Genomic DNA, 15,312 nt, shown 5'->3' with positions numbered 1-15,312 from the left:
AAAGAATTATGGTAGGAAAAGCTGAGGGCAGATGGTAAATATAGGTCGAGCCTTGTTCTATTCAAATGCAAGGGACAACACTAATAATAATAATAATAATACATTTAATTTAGAGGCGCCTTTCAAGACACCCAAGGTCACCTTACAGAGCATATAGTCATCATTCAAAACTATGTAAAACAGACTAGGAATAAAAGGAAAACAGGTTAAACATGAAGAATAATAATAATTAATAACACTCAAACACTCAAAGACGCCTAAAGTGAAGTGGGGACCTCACTAACCACCACTGACCTCTAGTGGTTCAACTGAAGTTAAAACGCTTGCCTTTATACATTTAACGTATTGGTAATAATGATAAACAATAATTACAAACAAGTTAATGTAGCCTACTAATTTCATTCTGTGTGATGCAAAAAATGCATGGAGTTATGGATGAAGATGCTCCACAACTGTATTTCAGCGCAATTATTTTTGGCAGAGCTTGGAGACGGACAGCAAAACAACAGCCACAACAGGAGGCACCAACACACGTTTCGTCTGTATTTGTCATTGTCTCGCAGCTGTGTTTCATCCTCAACCCAATGTCTGTATGTAATGTATTTGACTTAGCAGAGTGTGTGATAACACGGTAAGGGATGCTGTAACCATGACAACAAGAGAAAGCGCTCTGACACCGAACCTCCTAATGCGCACGTGTGCACGTTACGGGGAGGGATTACGTCCGTAGAACAGGACGCTGCTGGTAGGAAGTAACGATGAATTATTCGCAATTTGCAGTTTGGGGATTTTTTCCGTTAAAACCGGATATTTACTTCGACGTGGTGCGTTATCGTCAGTGACAACGCAACATATGTTAATTTAGCAGCAGGATACGCGATGACACCTCAGCCCCGAGTCTCGACGGACTCGATCTTTGCTGGATAGTTTCTCTTCATCAGTTCTACCGTAGCTGCTTTGTAGCAGCGCAGCGGGTCCTCTGCACAACAAGAGACGGGTGGTCGACACTATGATGAGGCCTGACTGTCAGAAGGGCGACGACATTTGACCATCAGACAGAGGTATTGTTGCAATGATGTTATTGTTTAAAAATTAAGCCTAATGCACAACAGTGTGTTAACGATGCCGTCATAATCTGGCCCCGTGGCTTGAATTAATTGCGTTAACGTCATCGTTATACTGTTGTGATTATTCAAGGGGGTGTTTGTGTGTGGAGTAGGCTACTGAGGTGGTGTTTGTGTATATGTCTTATTAAATAAAACAAGCATAGGCTATATCATATTAATTGCCAGGCAGCAACCCAGAAAATATTGTGTGTCTTTACATTGCAGTGAATCAATAATTACATTCATATAAGAATAATCAATAATCAAATCCGCCAGATCATCATGAAGTTATGACCATATGTTCTATTAAGAAATGATGTGGCTTTGCTTGTGTTATAATTACTGCTTAAAAATCAATCAATACACACCTGTGTGAACACCCTTGTGATAATTTATAACACGTTATAAATTGTCCCCTTAATCATCCTTGGTTTTTTAATAATCCTATGATTATGATTGACACCTCCTCCCCCCCCCAGACATGGCGACCCAGCTGGGGGTGTTCTCCTCTCCCTGCGTGTCCTCTAGCGCCTACTCGCGCTCCAAGAGGCTCAAGGTGGAGAACCCTGGCTGGGACGGGGCCCACCCGCTGGGGGACCACCCCAGCGGGTGCTACCAGCCCAGTCCCAGCCAGGCCCCCGGCTCCGGCTCCAACCACCAACAGGCGTACACCTCCACCACCCAGGGGCCCCCACCCCCTCTCCAGCCGCAGGGGCCCCCCAGAGAGCAGACGGTGGTGCGCGCGGCCGACAGCACCGGAAGCCTCCGCGGCCCTCCGTCCTCCACCTCCTCCTCGTCCTCCTCGTCCTCCTCTTCGGCCTCTTCCTCCTCCCTCCGCCGGGCCAAGGAGGCTCCGGTGGCTCCGCCCACGGCGGCGGCGGCGGCGGCCCCGCCCGGCGACCTCTACGCCCGGCAGCAGTACGGCCTGAAGAGGAAGAGCGAGGAGGCGGACAGCAGCGACAGCGTGCAGATCCTGGAGGAGCTCTCGGCGCCCGTGGTGACCAACAACCGCCTCGCCGCCGCCGCTGCTGCTGGCGTGGGCGGAGGGGGTGGCGGTGGAGGAGTAGGCGGAGGCACCGCCGCCGCCGCCGCCACCACAACCACGGGGACCCAGTCCTTGGCGCACTCCACCTCGGCGGCGAAGAGCAGCAGCTCCCACAGCGAGGGGGACTACCAGCTGGTGCAGCATGAGATCCTGTGCTCGGTGGCCCACAGCTACGAGGTGCTGGAGTTCCTGGGGCGCGGGACCTTCGGCCAGGTGGCCAAGTGCTGGAAGAGGGGCACCAACGAGATCGTGGCCATCAAGATCCTGAAGAACCACCCGTCCTACGCCCGCCAAGGACAGATAGAGGTGATGGTTCAAACACGAGGAGGGTGAAAGTGTGCATGCAATGTTTTTCCAGATAAAACATTAAGAACAGTTTCTTATTTACAATATTGATATATATCTTCCTCTCCCTCTCCCCCCCCTCTCTCCCTCCCCCTCTCCCTCCCCCTCTCCCTCTCCCCCCCCTTCCTGCAGGTGAGCATCCTCAGTCGGCTGAGCACGGAGAACGCAGACGAGTTCAACTTTGTGCGCTCCTACGAGTGCTTCCAGCACAAGAGCCACACCTGCCTGGTGTTCGAGATGCTGGAGCAGAACCTGTACGACTTCCTCAAGCACAGCAAGTTCAGCCCCCTGCTGCTCAAGTCCATCCGGCCTGTGCTGCAGCAGGTGGCCACGGCGCTGATGAAGCTCAAGAGCCTGGGTCTGATCCACGCCGACCTGAAGCCAGAGAACATCATGCTGGTGGACCCCATTCGCCAGCCCTACCGCGTCAAGGTCATCGACTTCGGCTCGGCCAGCCACGTGTCCAAGGCCGTGTGCTCCACCTATCTGCAGTCGCGCTACTACAGGTAGGGGCCCCTCGTAGGAGAACCAGGCCCCTGGTTTAAAAGGTTGATTCTGGGTCCTTCTGGGGCAGGGCTGCCGGGTTCGGTAGCCTATTATCTCAGCCATCATATTCGCATGCTTCCAGGAAATTGGTTCTTTCATGCGTTCGGGGTCATCATCATTGAGCAAGAAAATGGCTGGACAGCCATTAAGGATAGAGCAACCAGAACTGGCTAGTACATATTCGGTGCTATGAGCTATCGCAGGCCAGTTTGATTTCACTAAGCGTAGGGCAAGTATGTTGCATCAATGTGTTATGACCATCAGCCAATGAAAGATAATGCATACAGTAGCATGTGGTTAACCTACAGAGGGAGTCATTTAATGCCAACCGATGTATAAGTAGTGTTAGGGTTTGGTTTTCCTTTAAAGTGGCCTTAAAACTATGCCATCGATGTTACTGTAATAACAAGTTGACTCATTTTCATTTTGGTGTAAGTATTGTATTTTGTGTTGCGTGCGGTTGTGTGAGTGTGTCCTCCTGTGTGGGATCTTGTTCCAACGTGCTCTTGTTTGCAGAGCCCCAGAGATCATCCTGGGACTGCCGTTCTGTGAAGCCATCGACATGTGGTCGTTGGGCTGCGTGATCGCTGAGCTGTTCCTGGGATGGCCCCTCTATCCCGGGGCCTCGGAGTATGACCAGGTCAGCAACACCTCTCTACGGAGCACACACATACACACACAGGCACACACACTGTGTGGCACATGGTTGTATTGTACACAAACCTTAACATTTCTTAGCTGCTTTTGCCCAAGGACCAGTCCAGCTTCACTCCGAGAGAAAAGAAAACACATAATGTTTTACTGATTACTTGCAAGTATTTCCAAGTATGTAGTCTTCCAGCACAAAGAGGCTTCAGCCAATCATTCTCCTTTTTTTTGTAAAAATAGATAAGCAATAGGGAGAGGTAGTTGCGTTGAGTGCTGGTAAATGCTGAACTATTATGCAATCATCTTGCCACTCTCCATAATCCTGCCGCCCTGGCGGACAGTGTTGTGACACGTGTCTGTTGGCTGTCGGTAGATCCGCTACATCTCACAGACCCAGGGCCTTCCGGCGGAGTACCTGCTGAGCGCCGGGACAAAGAGCAGCCGCTTCTTCAACAGGGGGCCTGACGCCAGCTACCCCCTGTGGAGGCTCAAAGTGGGTAGCTCTGGCACTAGCATGAGCGTTCAGCAACAGGGACTCTTTGTACCATCTCGCTTGACTCACACTGAGGTCGGTGCCCTGGCCCTGTTCCCTCTAGACACCCACAGAACATGAGGCGGAGATGGGGATCAAGTCCAAGGAGGCGAGGAAGTACATCTTCAACTGTCTGGATGACATGATGCAGGTCAGGAGGAGGCATGCTTTTATTCACTTTTATTTTTTACGTTGGTTGCAGTCCTTTGAGTTTAGCTCTATGCAGTGTATCCTATTGAATGAAGACCATACATTGCCCTCCATTATTTATAATGCATTACTTTCCCTACATGATTTCAATGTGCATTTGCATACATTCAATGTCTACCAATATTCTATCGTACATAACATATTTATTTAAATATTGTATGCATATATATATATATATATATATATATTCCTTCATTCTTCATTTATAATTGTACTTAATTGTGTTATTCTATTGTGTCTATTGTGATTGATTTCCTATTGTTAACAATACCTGTCTATGTATGTGCCTGTTTTGTTTTTTGTTTCATGTGTGCTGGTGTCACAACCTAATGACATGTTCTCTAATCTAATCTAATTTAAAATCTGTTACATTAGTACATGTACAGTATGTTAGCCATTAAAGGGACCGAGCTCCCCCAAAAATAACATTTTGGTTTAATCACAAAAATTTGAAAGTGTAATATAGTGTTACAACATATATAACAAATTAGTTATTGAGATATAGAGTTAAAGTAAGGAAGGTAGCAGCTAGTACTTTGGACAGTGCTCGTATTTCAAATCCCCCCCCCTTCCGCCACATGCTGCAGGTGAACATGACCCACCTGGACGGGACGGACGTGCAGGCGGAGAAGGCGGACCGCCGGGAGTGCATCGACCTGCTGAAGAAGATGCTCACGCTGGACGCGGACAAGAGGGTCACGCCCATCAAGACCCTCAACCACCCCTTCGTCACCATGAGCCACCTGCTGCCCTTCCCCCACAGCTCCCAGTACGGCGTCCCGCAGCACACATCACAGTCACACACACAAAATAATAAGCTTTCTGTTTGGTCCAAAAAAATAGCTATTTTGAGCGATATGATTGGTCGGAAAATAATTATTTTTTTCGAGCGATATGATTGGTCAAAAACCTGGATATTACGCTGATATTATACGTTTGGAAAAGTTCTGGGAGACCATGACCCTTTCAAGCCCTGTTACTAAAGCATTCAAAACAAATCCATCCGTATATACAGGGACCAAAGTTGGTAATAATAATCAACCTGCCATGCTATAGTACATCTAAATCAAACAGCTTTTGGTTAGTTGGTGTCCATTTTGGAACCTTCATATATATATATATAAAGACCTTCATTGAATTAAGAAGGCAATGTAATATCGAAATCATCAATCATGATGTACTAGATTGAATCGAGTTTTACGTCATAGTAACAATACACAATGTCTGTACCTTGCAGCGTGAAGTCCTGCTTCCAGAACATGGACATATGCAAGCGTCGATGCACCGCCTTCGACAACAACAAGAACCTGTTCGCTGGCAACAGCGCCCCGAGTGGTGCGGCCAACCTCACTGTGACCTTCAGCAGCCAGCTCAACCAGCACAGCCAGGTCCCAGTCCCCCGCCACACCGCCGGGTGCTCTCATCTCACGAGGCCCATGGGCCCATCTCACTTATTTCACACTTGGGCCCAATCCCATTTCTACCCCTTACCCCTCCCCCTTGTTTTGAAGGGGTAAGGGGAAGGCGTAAGGGGTAGAAATGGGATTGGGCCTGAGGCCCAATCCCATTTCTACCCCTTCCCCTTCCCCTTCCCCTTCTCCTTCCCCTTCCCCTTCCCCTTCCCCTTCCCCTTCCCCTTCCCCCTTACCCCTTCACCTTACCCCTTCAAAATAGGGGGAGGGGTAAGGGGAAGGGGTAAGGGGTAGAAATGGGATTGGGCCTTATTTCACACAATCATTCTTAAAGGGAAGGTTTAAGGGCTATTATATAAGCGTGTTTGATTAACGATGCTGAGGGGTACGATTTAAGAGCTATTATTTGATTGGCCTAGCCATCCATCAGCTATATTCTCTTACCTGATTGGTTCATCTTGCATGTTGATCACATGTGCGTATACAGCGTATCATCTCAATGGCGGAGAAATGTGGGAGGGATCAGGGAGGGAAGAGCAGGGAGGAAGGGAGCAGAGAGGGAGGGAGGGAGGGAGGGAGGGGAGAGGGAGGGAGGGAGGGAGCAGAGAGAGGGGAGAGGGAGGGAAGGAGGGGAGAGGGGGGGGAGGGAGGGAGCAGAGAGAGAGGGGAGAGGGAGGGAGGGAGCAGAGAGAGGGGAGAGGGAGGGAAGGAGGGGAGAGGGGGGGGAGGGAGGGAGCAGAGAGAGAGGGGAGAGGGAGGGAGGCAGCAGAGAGGGGGGGGGGAGGGAGGGAGCAGAGAGAGAGGGGAGAGGGAGGGAGGCAGCAGAGAGGGAGGGGAGAGGGAGGGAAGGAGGGGAGAGGGGGGGAGGGAGGGAGGGGAGAGGGAGCAGAGAGGGAGGGAGGGGAGAGGGAGCAGAGAGGGAGGGAGGGAGGGAAGAGGGAGGGAGAGAGTTTCTTTTGGGGTTGTTTATTTTCAAAATCTTGCTCTCTACCTCTCATCTCCACACGTTCCCTCCACAACTCTCAAATCTCACACACAGCACCTTTAAACAAGGGGCATAACCAAACCTCCCATTAACAACCCTCCCCGTTTGGCGGCCCCCTCCCCTCCAGATGGCCTCCCCCAGGGGCCCGTCTCTGTCCCTGAGCAGCACCGTGCCGCTGCTCAACTACCCGCCTGGCCTCTACCAGCAGGCCACCATCAACATCCCCGGCCTGGCCCCGCAGAGCAGAGCCCCCCAGCTCTGCGGCCAGGCCGAACCCTTCCAGCAGACCCTCATCGTCTGCCCGCCCACCCTCCAGGGTAAGGACCATTCACCTCTGGTGACGGTACCCTAGGTCATTATGGTGTGAGGGTCGTAGGCTAAAGCTGCTTCAGCTATGTACCAGTTTAGAGAAAACTTGTGAACATACCGCACACTATTCACCATTCTGTTTCTCTGACATTGAGTGGTTAAAAGAGATTTACTCACAAATGAGATTTACTCACAAATTGAGACTCACAAATGAGACTTTAGATTCGATTTAGACTGAGATTGATGGTTGACGAGCTAAAATCTGGGTGAATGGGCTGTTTACCTTTCTTTCGCCTCATATTTGTTTTTTTACCAGTTATGTTGCTGCAGTTTGGGATCTGTGTACGCGTGATTGGCTAACACAAACTCTGGCACCAGTGAACCAAAAAATGTCAGAGAAGGTTTCAAACCCACATCGTATAGATTATACCGATTTTAGTTTTTTGCTAATGTCATTAATAAACATCCCTGATCACATCATGGCCCTCCATGTTCCCCAGGTCTGCAGCCCTCCAACAAGCACTCTGGCTACCCAGTGAGGGTGGACAACTCTGTTCCCCTGGTCCCCCAGAGCCAGCCCCCGCAGCCCCTCCACATACAGCCCAGCATGTTGGCCCAGGTAGGCCCCCCCACACCGGGGCACCAGCCCACGGGTCACCTGGAGGCTGGTGGGGAGGCTGAGGGCTGAACCAGTGAAGATAACACACTGACCGTGAAGGACTAGGACTAAACTAACACACTGTGACCGTGAAGGACTAGGACTAAACTAACACACTGTGACCATGGAGGACTACGACTAAACTAACACACTGTGACCGTGAAGGACTAGGACTAAACTAACACACTGTGACCATGGAGGACTAGGACTAAACTAGCACACTTTGACCATGGAGGACTAGGACTAAACTAACACACTTTGACCATGGAGGACTAGGACTAAACTAACACACTGTGACCATGGAGGACTAGGACTAAACTAACACACTGTGACCATGGAGGACTAGGACTAAACTAACACACTTTGACCATGGAGGACTAGGACTAAACTAACACACTTTGACCATGGAGGACTAGGACTAAACTAACACACTTTGACCATGGAGGACTAGGACTAAACTATCACACTGTGACCATGGAGGACTAGGACTAAACTAACACACTTTGACCATGGAGGACTAGGACTAAACTAACACACTTTGACCATGGAGGACTAGGACTAAACTATCACACTGTGACCATGGAGGACTAGGACTAAACTAACACACTGTGACCCTCGAGGACTAGGACTAAACTAACACACTTTGACCATGGAGGACTAGGACTGAACCAGTGAAGATAAAACCCTTTGACCGTGGGGGATTAGGACTAAACCATTGCTGGTGCTTTGACACACATTCTTAAACACCTTCATAAAGCCTGAGAACAAGGTTGTCCCTGCTATGACAGCTCTTAGAAAATGCATAGCATCTAAAGATCCAAACCCTGTCTATACTGCGTTTACTGAACTGTGACAAGGGTCTGTAGTGTGACGATGATAAGGTTAACTTGTAGGAAAAATAGGCAGTTTGCAAGGTTTTAGGAAAGCACACGCAACCTGAAACTGCTCTGTATGATTGTGTGCGTGTGTGTGTGTGTGTGTGTGTGTGTGTGTGTGTGTGTGCGTGTATGTGTGTGCGTGCGTGTGCGTGCGTGTGTGTGTGTGTGTGTTCCCAGCAGGGCTGGCCCGCTGGGACCCAGCAGATCGTCATCCCTTCCAGCTGGCAGCAGATGGCGCTCCACGCCCCAGGCCAGGCGCTGGTCTCTGACCCCCCCATGGGGGCTCCACACACCTGGCGGTGAGCTGGAGTTAGACCCATAGCAAACCAATCAATCAATACACTTCTTTGCTAAGTTTGACGAGCGGGAGGCTATTCACACGGGAGGTGTAGTAGTATGTTACTGATACTGAGGATGATGCCACAAAAATTATAATTATAATAATGATAATGATAATGATAATAATAATAATAATAATAATAATAATAGTAAGGATCATCACAGAGAAGTAACTGCAAGAGGTTTTTCCCTTCCGCAGGGGTCGTCATGGCAGCCAGTATGATAATCAGCAGGAGCTCGCTGCGGGGCGTCACGGCTCCACCCTGAACCACCACCCCTCCACCGCCTCCTCCACACACCCCAGAGCCCAGCAGGCCAGGAGGTCCAAGGCGCGGCAATCGGACTGCAGAGCCAGGTACCGTACTGTCACGCAGAGCGCACGGCCAGGTACCGGGACGCAGCGGACGATGGTGTCTCGTGTGTCTTCAGTAGGGCTGCACGATTAATCCCACATCAATCAGCTTCTGCAATTAGCTAATCCTGAAAGGTTTGCATTTAATGCATATGAAAATGTTTCAATAAAATAAAAAAATACATAAATCAATCAATACATGTGAATTTTGTACGCCTGTTACATTAAACTTAAACTACAGAAGACCATCCAAAAATAAGCAATAAGTGCTCCAAAGAATCCCAGGCATTGCATATCTGTTCATCACAATGAGTCGCAATCACATGATCCGTTTCGTGGGTTCAGCCCTGGTCTTCAGTCCCGTGTTGTCCTGACCTGGGGTCCTTCCCCCACCCCCCCCCCCCCCCCCCATGCAGGCCCCCCTCTGGGGACCGCTCCCAGCCCATCGTCATCTCCGACACGCCCAGCCCAGCGGCGAGCATCATCACCATCGACAGCGACTCCGACGAGGAGGAGGAGAGCAAGGTCCTGGCAGCCTGGTGAGCACCCCCACCACCCCGTACCCCCATACTTATTTATCCTGTTCTCCTGCTTTACTTGCCTTTTCTTTCCTGCTTTAACTGCCTCGCTCGTGCTTGTTGCTTCATCCTGAGTTCATGTTGTGCCTTCTCTGTGTGATAAATATCACTGCTTTTAAATGATTGTACACTGTTTTGAGTTTTGGTCATATATCTTTAACTATCTTTAAGACAGTATTATTTGTTTTATCTATCTGTATTATTGACGCGATGTGGAATAGCCTTGTATGTTTATTACAGTAGTTATCTTCTTCAAGGTTATACTCAGTTGTTCAATCTGAGACTGGCAGGGTCATCTTCTCCAAACCAGCTGGCTAACCTTGGATCCTCCTCTCTGCATTATCGCCATCAAGTGAAAGAGAAATAGTTTACCATCACATTTAATGTCAACATCATTTTTGTGCTAATTCCATCATAGTGACACATCCCGCCAGACGTTTGATAATACGTTTTCCCAAGGCAGAACTCCTTCTCTGTAATGGGTTTATCTTAATAACTTTCCCTCATCTCCTGTAATGCCGCCTCTTTAATCATATCAAATGTACAACATGATGATGGTATTAATAAAATACCCCACAATATCTAATCCCAATTTCTCAATATTTGCATGTCATTGATCATTTGCTGAACTTCACTTTGAGGTTAAAGATACATCGTATTACTGCTAAATCCTCTCCATGCTTTTTGTACTTTGTAGTGGATCGCACGCACACACACACACATTACACAGACACACAGACACACACTCTGTGAGAGCTTTGGGTATCTCGAAAAGCTCTGAATAAATGCAATGTCAAAATGCTCTCGCATTAATTTATTCATTCTGCGTTGCTGTTCCTTGGCCATCAAACAGTGATCTGACATGACAGTTTACAACACTTTCGTTCCATCCATCTCTTTTGCGCTCCTTCTGCTCCACCCCCCCCCCCCTCCCCCACTCACAGCTCCAGGCCCAGCCAGCGGACCAACGTGATCAGCTGTGTGACAGTGCACGACTCCTCCGACTCTTCCACAAGCAGCCCCCTGAGCCCCCAAGCGGGGCCCCAGGCCTCCAAGTGTCTGGCCGTCATCATGCCCACTGTGAAGAGCCAGCCCGGGGACGCCTCAAGCATCAGAGCAGCAGGTATGCATGGTGGGGATCATGTACTGCATGCCCTAGGGGGCCACTCCCCGACCAACGTCCCACTCTGCTCTGAACACATGAGTGTTCCTATCGTGATGTAGAAGTGCCCTTTAGGCCCAATCCCATTTCTTCCCCTTACCCCTCCCCCTTGTTTTGAAGGGGTAAGGGAAAGGGGTACTTGAGTAGGGTAGAAATGGGATTGGGCCTTAGTATGCTTGTTCAGAACAGCAAAAAAAAAAATGAACCAAACCATTGATTTGGAGAATCGTTAAGTAAGTATAAGTATATCTAACAAAATATATAAATATGGGCCATTCCGAATGGCATGGTTGGCACTGAGTGTGTGTGTGGATCCTGTTTTTACTTTAGACCCGGCTCCGAGCGGCTCTGCTAAGTCCAAGAAGGACTCGACGCAGGTCAGCCAGTCAGCCGGGGACTCTACAGCCGAACGCCATCAGCAGACAAAGTGGAGCAGAACTCAGCCTCTAAACCTCAGTCAGGTACACCTCTGTTACTAGCCCACTGCACCCTGGTCCAACCCTCTGTTACTCGCCCACTGCACCCTGGTCCAACCCTCTGTTACTCGCCCACTGCACCCTGGTCCAACCCTCTGTTACTCGCCCACTGCACCCTGGTCCAACCCTCTGTTACTCACCCACTGCACCCTGGTCCAACCCTCTGTTACTCGCCCACTGCACCCTGGTACACCCTCCTGTTTCTCGCCCTGGTAAACCCTTGCTTGTTTTGTGTTTTTATGATCTGCCAATATTGCCTTGATTAACAATAGGCCGGTACCTCTACAGATAAGATGAACAGTATAATAGACCTATCCTGATACGATGTACGACCAGCAGCTTTGGTCGTTTCAGCTCCAACCAACCGTCCTGTCCTCGTCGCTGGACCCACTGGGAGGAGGTGGCATCGGCAGCGGGGCCCTGAGGCCGCGCCCGCCCAACTACCCAGCGCCCGTCTCCCAGTCCCACTACCGGCTCCACGACACCGCCCTCTTCAGCTCGGCGCCCGGCCTCTACGCCTACCCGGCCTCCGCCGCCCTGGCCTCCGTCTCCCAGACCGTGGACCAGATGCAGGGGGCCTCGTCAAGCCTGGCCCGGGCCGGCGGGGCCTACGCCTCCGTGGGGCTGCTGCCGAAGAACGGGGGCCTGGCGCTGGGGGGGCCAATGCCCGGGCCCTACGGCAGCAACCTCAACCACCACCACCACCACCTCCACCAGCAGCAGCAGCAGCAGCTGGCTGGAGCGCACTTCCATCACTCAAGTGCCCCCTACCCACGCAAGCTTAACCAGTATCCTTTCCTGTGAGGAGTCCACAGGCCAGGGGCCGTCTCTTGTTCACAAGACCAGGAGGAGGAGCCCACTGAGAGGTCATCTCAAGGGGACCAGGAGGGTGGCAATCTTAGGTCGTCACATGGGGACCGACCAGTTGGAGAGAAGTATGAGGTCATCACACGGGGACCAGGAGACAAGGCGTTTACAATGTGTTTTAAAGTCCTTTTTTTTTATAATTTTTCTCTTTTAGGAAATCAAATGTGAAATTGAATATTGCATAACAAATATATTTAACTTTGTTGGCTGTACATTGTTAATTATTTGTTTACATTTTAATGTATCTTGCCTGTTTAATTTTTTTAAAGATCTATATGTAAAATAAAACTGTGAGGTTGAACCTTTAGCACTTAATGTCATGGACAATGATTAGTGGACTTTGCTTTTATTCTGAATATATAGAAGTGCTTGCAATCTGCAAACACAACCCACTTGCCTTACTTAATTCTCTATGGCAACATATTGTGGTAATATAAATATGCGTTAAGTGTGAGCAATGTTTATTTTTCTTCTATTGTCTATTTTACACTTATGAATGTTTGTACTGTATGTAAGTATGTACTGTATGTAACTGGTATCCTAGATACAAAATAAGTATATACTGTCATGTACTATGATGATGTGTCAGTGTGTTCTGAATCCGGTCAAAGGTGTCTATGATGACATTAGGCCTGGTCCTACAGGTGTAAGATCATGCTTGGTAGGTGGAAACAAAAGCTTACAAAGACGATGTAGATGATCCAGTGAGGTTAACATACCGCTGGCATTGGGGGAGGACATTGAGGGGCAGGACAGTGAGACGTGTTGTTTTTGTTTGTGCGATAACATGTTCTCAATGATAGTTTGAGAAGTAAAGACACATTTCCCTGTGGTGTGTTTAAGAGTGTCTTTCGCACACATATGCACAAACCAAATCGTATTGGGTATCTCAAGTTGTACGGTGTTGATTGTTAACATTCATTCTTTATGGTTTAAATTCACATTGTGAATGAGCTGATAATTGAGGTGATTCATAGAGATAGATAGGTAAATTGATGTTTATTAGGTAACCAATTAATATGAAATATATGGTGAAGCCTGCTGTGTTGTGATTCACTCAATGACGTCATCAAACACAGGATGCCACCAAACCAATAAGTACGCAATAAAAACTCTGTTTAAAGTTAATCAGATTTATAGTGTATTCTATGATTCATACAGTTGCTTTTGCCTCTTTTTCATTTGGCCGTCGTGGTTTCAGTGCTACCTGGGTTTTTTTTACTGCCAAAAGGACATCAGTAGAATAGGTAATGAAGGTCTTGACCTATACGAGGAGGAAAATGTTAACATTTGGACCACGGTGAAGGAGGGTTGTTTAAGACCGTCAAGACAACGTTAGGCCTACCTGTTCCAGCTGTTTGACAGTGTCCTCCTGGCCTACAGGGGGGTAACCGCTCTTGTGCACGAATTGGGATAAGTTGAGTGAGGCCATTTTGATGGTCCCCAACTCCAGGGTCTCCTTGGCAGCAGTGTCCAGAATATGGGACCATTGGGCTTCCTGTCAATCACTATGTGACTTTACTTTGATTACATCAAATTCTTAAATGCAGACACATTCAAAGACACAACAGTGGAATTGTCAAAACATACCAAACTGGCCAGATCTGCCCTACCATATTCATCCTGATAGACTGAACATTGTCCAAATCGCGTTGCAATGCTCCCAATGCGTTATTACCGCGCAATATAACGTCAGCTGCCTGTTGATGGTGGAGCGCGTACTCAGAGCGCGCCTTCTGTGCGCAGTCGAGGTTGTGTTGCATGATTTGCAACAATCTATTTGCGCAGTGCATCAAGGAACCGAAGCTGTGCATTAACTGGGCAGGTTCCTGTAACGTTTGCACATGAACGTTGATTATGGGACAGAACGTAGCATATGCAAACAATGAAACAGATATCTCTTAATTATATCACAGCGTTTAGTCGAGACTGACGCACTTGCTCAACAGACTGAGACACTTTCTTCGCGTAGGCAGCGAATACAGCGCGTTGCTGAACGCTTCTGTCCAGCCTCGCCTTTCGCAGGCGGAGGGCCGTTAACTCATGTACTAGCGTGCATCTCTGGCGCTCCAACTCATTAATCCGCTTTCTTTCTTCTTTTGCCTGCTGTTCAGCCCGACTTCGTTGTACGTCATTGCTCTGGAGGACAGTTGTATGCAACAGATAAGTAGAATAGTGTAGGCTATGCGCTTTAAAACAATTTTTCATTTTATCTTTGATACCATTTAATTGGAGCAGATTTGACCCGGATATCTTCATGGAGGCGCTATCCTAGGTACCTTTAGGAAGGGTACTACGGTCAGTTTGTCTTCTCTCATGGCCGCCTCCTTCTCCTTATGCAACGCCTTGCGGAGTTCTTGCTCGGCACATCGAGCCTCAAGGTCCTGAACGAACACAAAAACAGGTGAATAATGTAATGGGTGAGGCTGGGGCCCGTTAGGCATAGGGGTTGAAATAGACATGTAGCACTAGTGTAACATACGTAAAGACAAGTTGTAAACCAGTTATTTAAATGACCTACTAGCCGTTGCCCTCTCAGAACGGTTGGGTCATCCTCAGGCTTCTGTTTGTGGAGAAATGTTTGATCCCTTTCCCACACACACAATTAAACAGAACAAAAAATAACGTTTACCGTTAAGTTGTTTAAGGAAAATGAATACAATTGGTTTGTTTCAATACTTGCATTGTTATGAAGGCTTTCAGGCAGCTTGGGAAAGTGCAGTGGCTCAAACCGCTGTTATAACTTGTACCGAAATAACAAGTAAACACAATAACATTTTCCATGGCAACTATTCGTGCCACAGGCCCAGAAGACATAACCTATACTAATCCTGGAAGTAAGTAGCCATGCATTTAATAACAGA

The 15,312-nt window shown here is 48.6% G+C and overlaps 2 protein-coding genes across 3 annotated transcripts; one reads left to right on the top strand and one right to left on the bottom strand.

Moving 5' to 3' along the window:
* Positions 1–441: 441 nt before the first annotated feature.
* Positions 442–13,576, top strand: hipk1a (homeodomain interacting protein kinase 1a). 2 transcript variants are annotated; one of them, XM_060047637.1, is made up of 16 exons: positions 442–1,061; positions 1,586–2,457; positions 2,629–3,002; positions 3,559–3,682; positions 4,064–4,183; positions 4,287–4,373; positions 5,020–5,201; positions 5,670–5,820; positions 6,957–7,146; positions 7,639–7,757; positions 8,855–8,973; positions 9,213–9,368; positions 9,782–9,904; positions 10,888–11,066; positions 11,436–11,566; positions 11,936–13,576. In XM_060047637.1, exons 2-16 carry the CDS (start codon positions 1,588–1,590, stop codon positions 12,383–12,385), a joined length of 3,375 nt encoding a protein of 1,124 aa, XP_059903620.1. In that variant the 5' UTR covers positions 442–1,061; positions 1,586–1,587; the 3' UTR covers positions 12,386–13,576. The 2 variants fall into 2 exon arrangements, with proteins under 2 accessions (XP_059903620.1, XP_059903610.1); XM_060047627.1 differs by having other exon boundaries at positions 444–1,061; positions 8,852–8,973.
* A 14-nt stretch (positions 13,577–13,590) lies between these two features.
* On the bottom strand, positions 13,591–15,265 carry cfap73 (cilia and flagella associated protein 73). The gene is made up of 7 exons (XM_060047661.1): positions 15,132–15,265; positions 14,970–15,036; positions 14,728–14,832; positions 14,387–14,587; positions 14,062–14,277; positions 13,794–13,946; positions 13,591–13,712 (listed from the first exon to the last, which is right to left on the bottom strand). Exons 1-7 carry the CDS (start codon positions 15,263–15,265, stop codon positions 13,602–13,604), a joined length of 987 nt encoding a protein of 328 aa, XP_059903644.1. The 3' UTR covers positions 13,591–13,601.
* Positions 15,266–15,312: the final 47 nt, after the last annotated feature.

This window comes from Gadus macrocephalus, chromosome 1 (assembly GCF_031168955.1).
Source record: "Gadus macrocephalus chromosome 1, ASM3116895v1".
NCBI lineage: Eukaryota > Metazoa > Chordata > Actinopteri > Gadiformes > Gadidae > Gadus > Gadus macrocephalus.
Note: the sequence above shows the minus strand (reverse complement) of the source record. Positions and strands in the feature narration are given on the sequence as shown.

Coding starts and splice junctions, on each gene's coding strand:
- hipk1a (XM_060047627.1), top strand. CDS start 1,588: ATGGCGACCCAGCTGGGGGTGTTCTCCTCTCCCTGCGTGTCCTCTAGC. Junction 5,202..5,669: donor CCCTTCCCCCACAGCTCCCA/GTACGGCGTCCC, acceptor TGTACCTTGCAG/CGTGAAGTCCTGCTTCCAGA. Junction 11,067..11,435: donor CTCAAGCATCAGAGCAGCAG/GTATGCATGGTG, acceptor TTTTTACTTTAG/ACCCGGCTCCGAGCGGCTCT.
- cfap73 (XM_060047661.1), bottom strand. CDS start 15,265: ATGTCTTCTGGGCCTGTGGCACGAATAGTTGCCATGGAAAATGTTATT. Junction 14,588..14,727: donor CCGTAGTACCCTTCCTAAAG/GTACCTAGGATA, acceptor ACTGTCCTCCAG/AGCAATGACGTACAACGAAG. Junction 13,947..14,061: donor AGTCTATCAGGATGAATATG/GTAGGGCAGATC, acceptor AGTGATTGACAG/GAAGCCCAATGGTCCCATAT.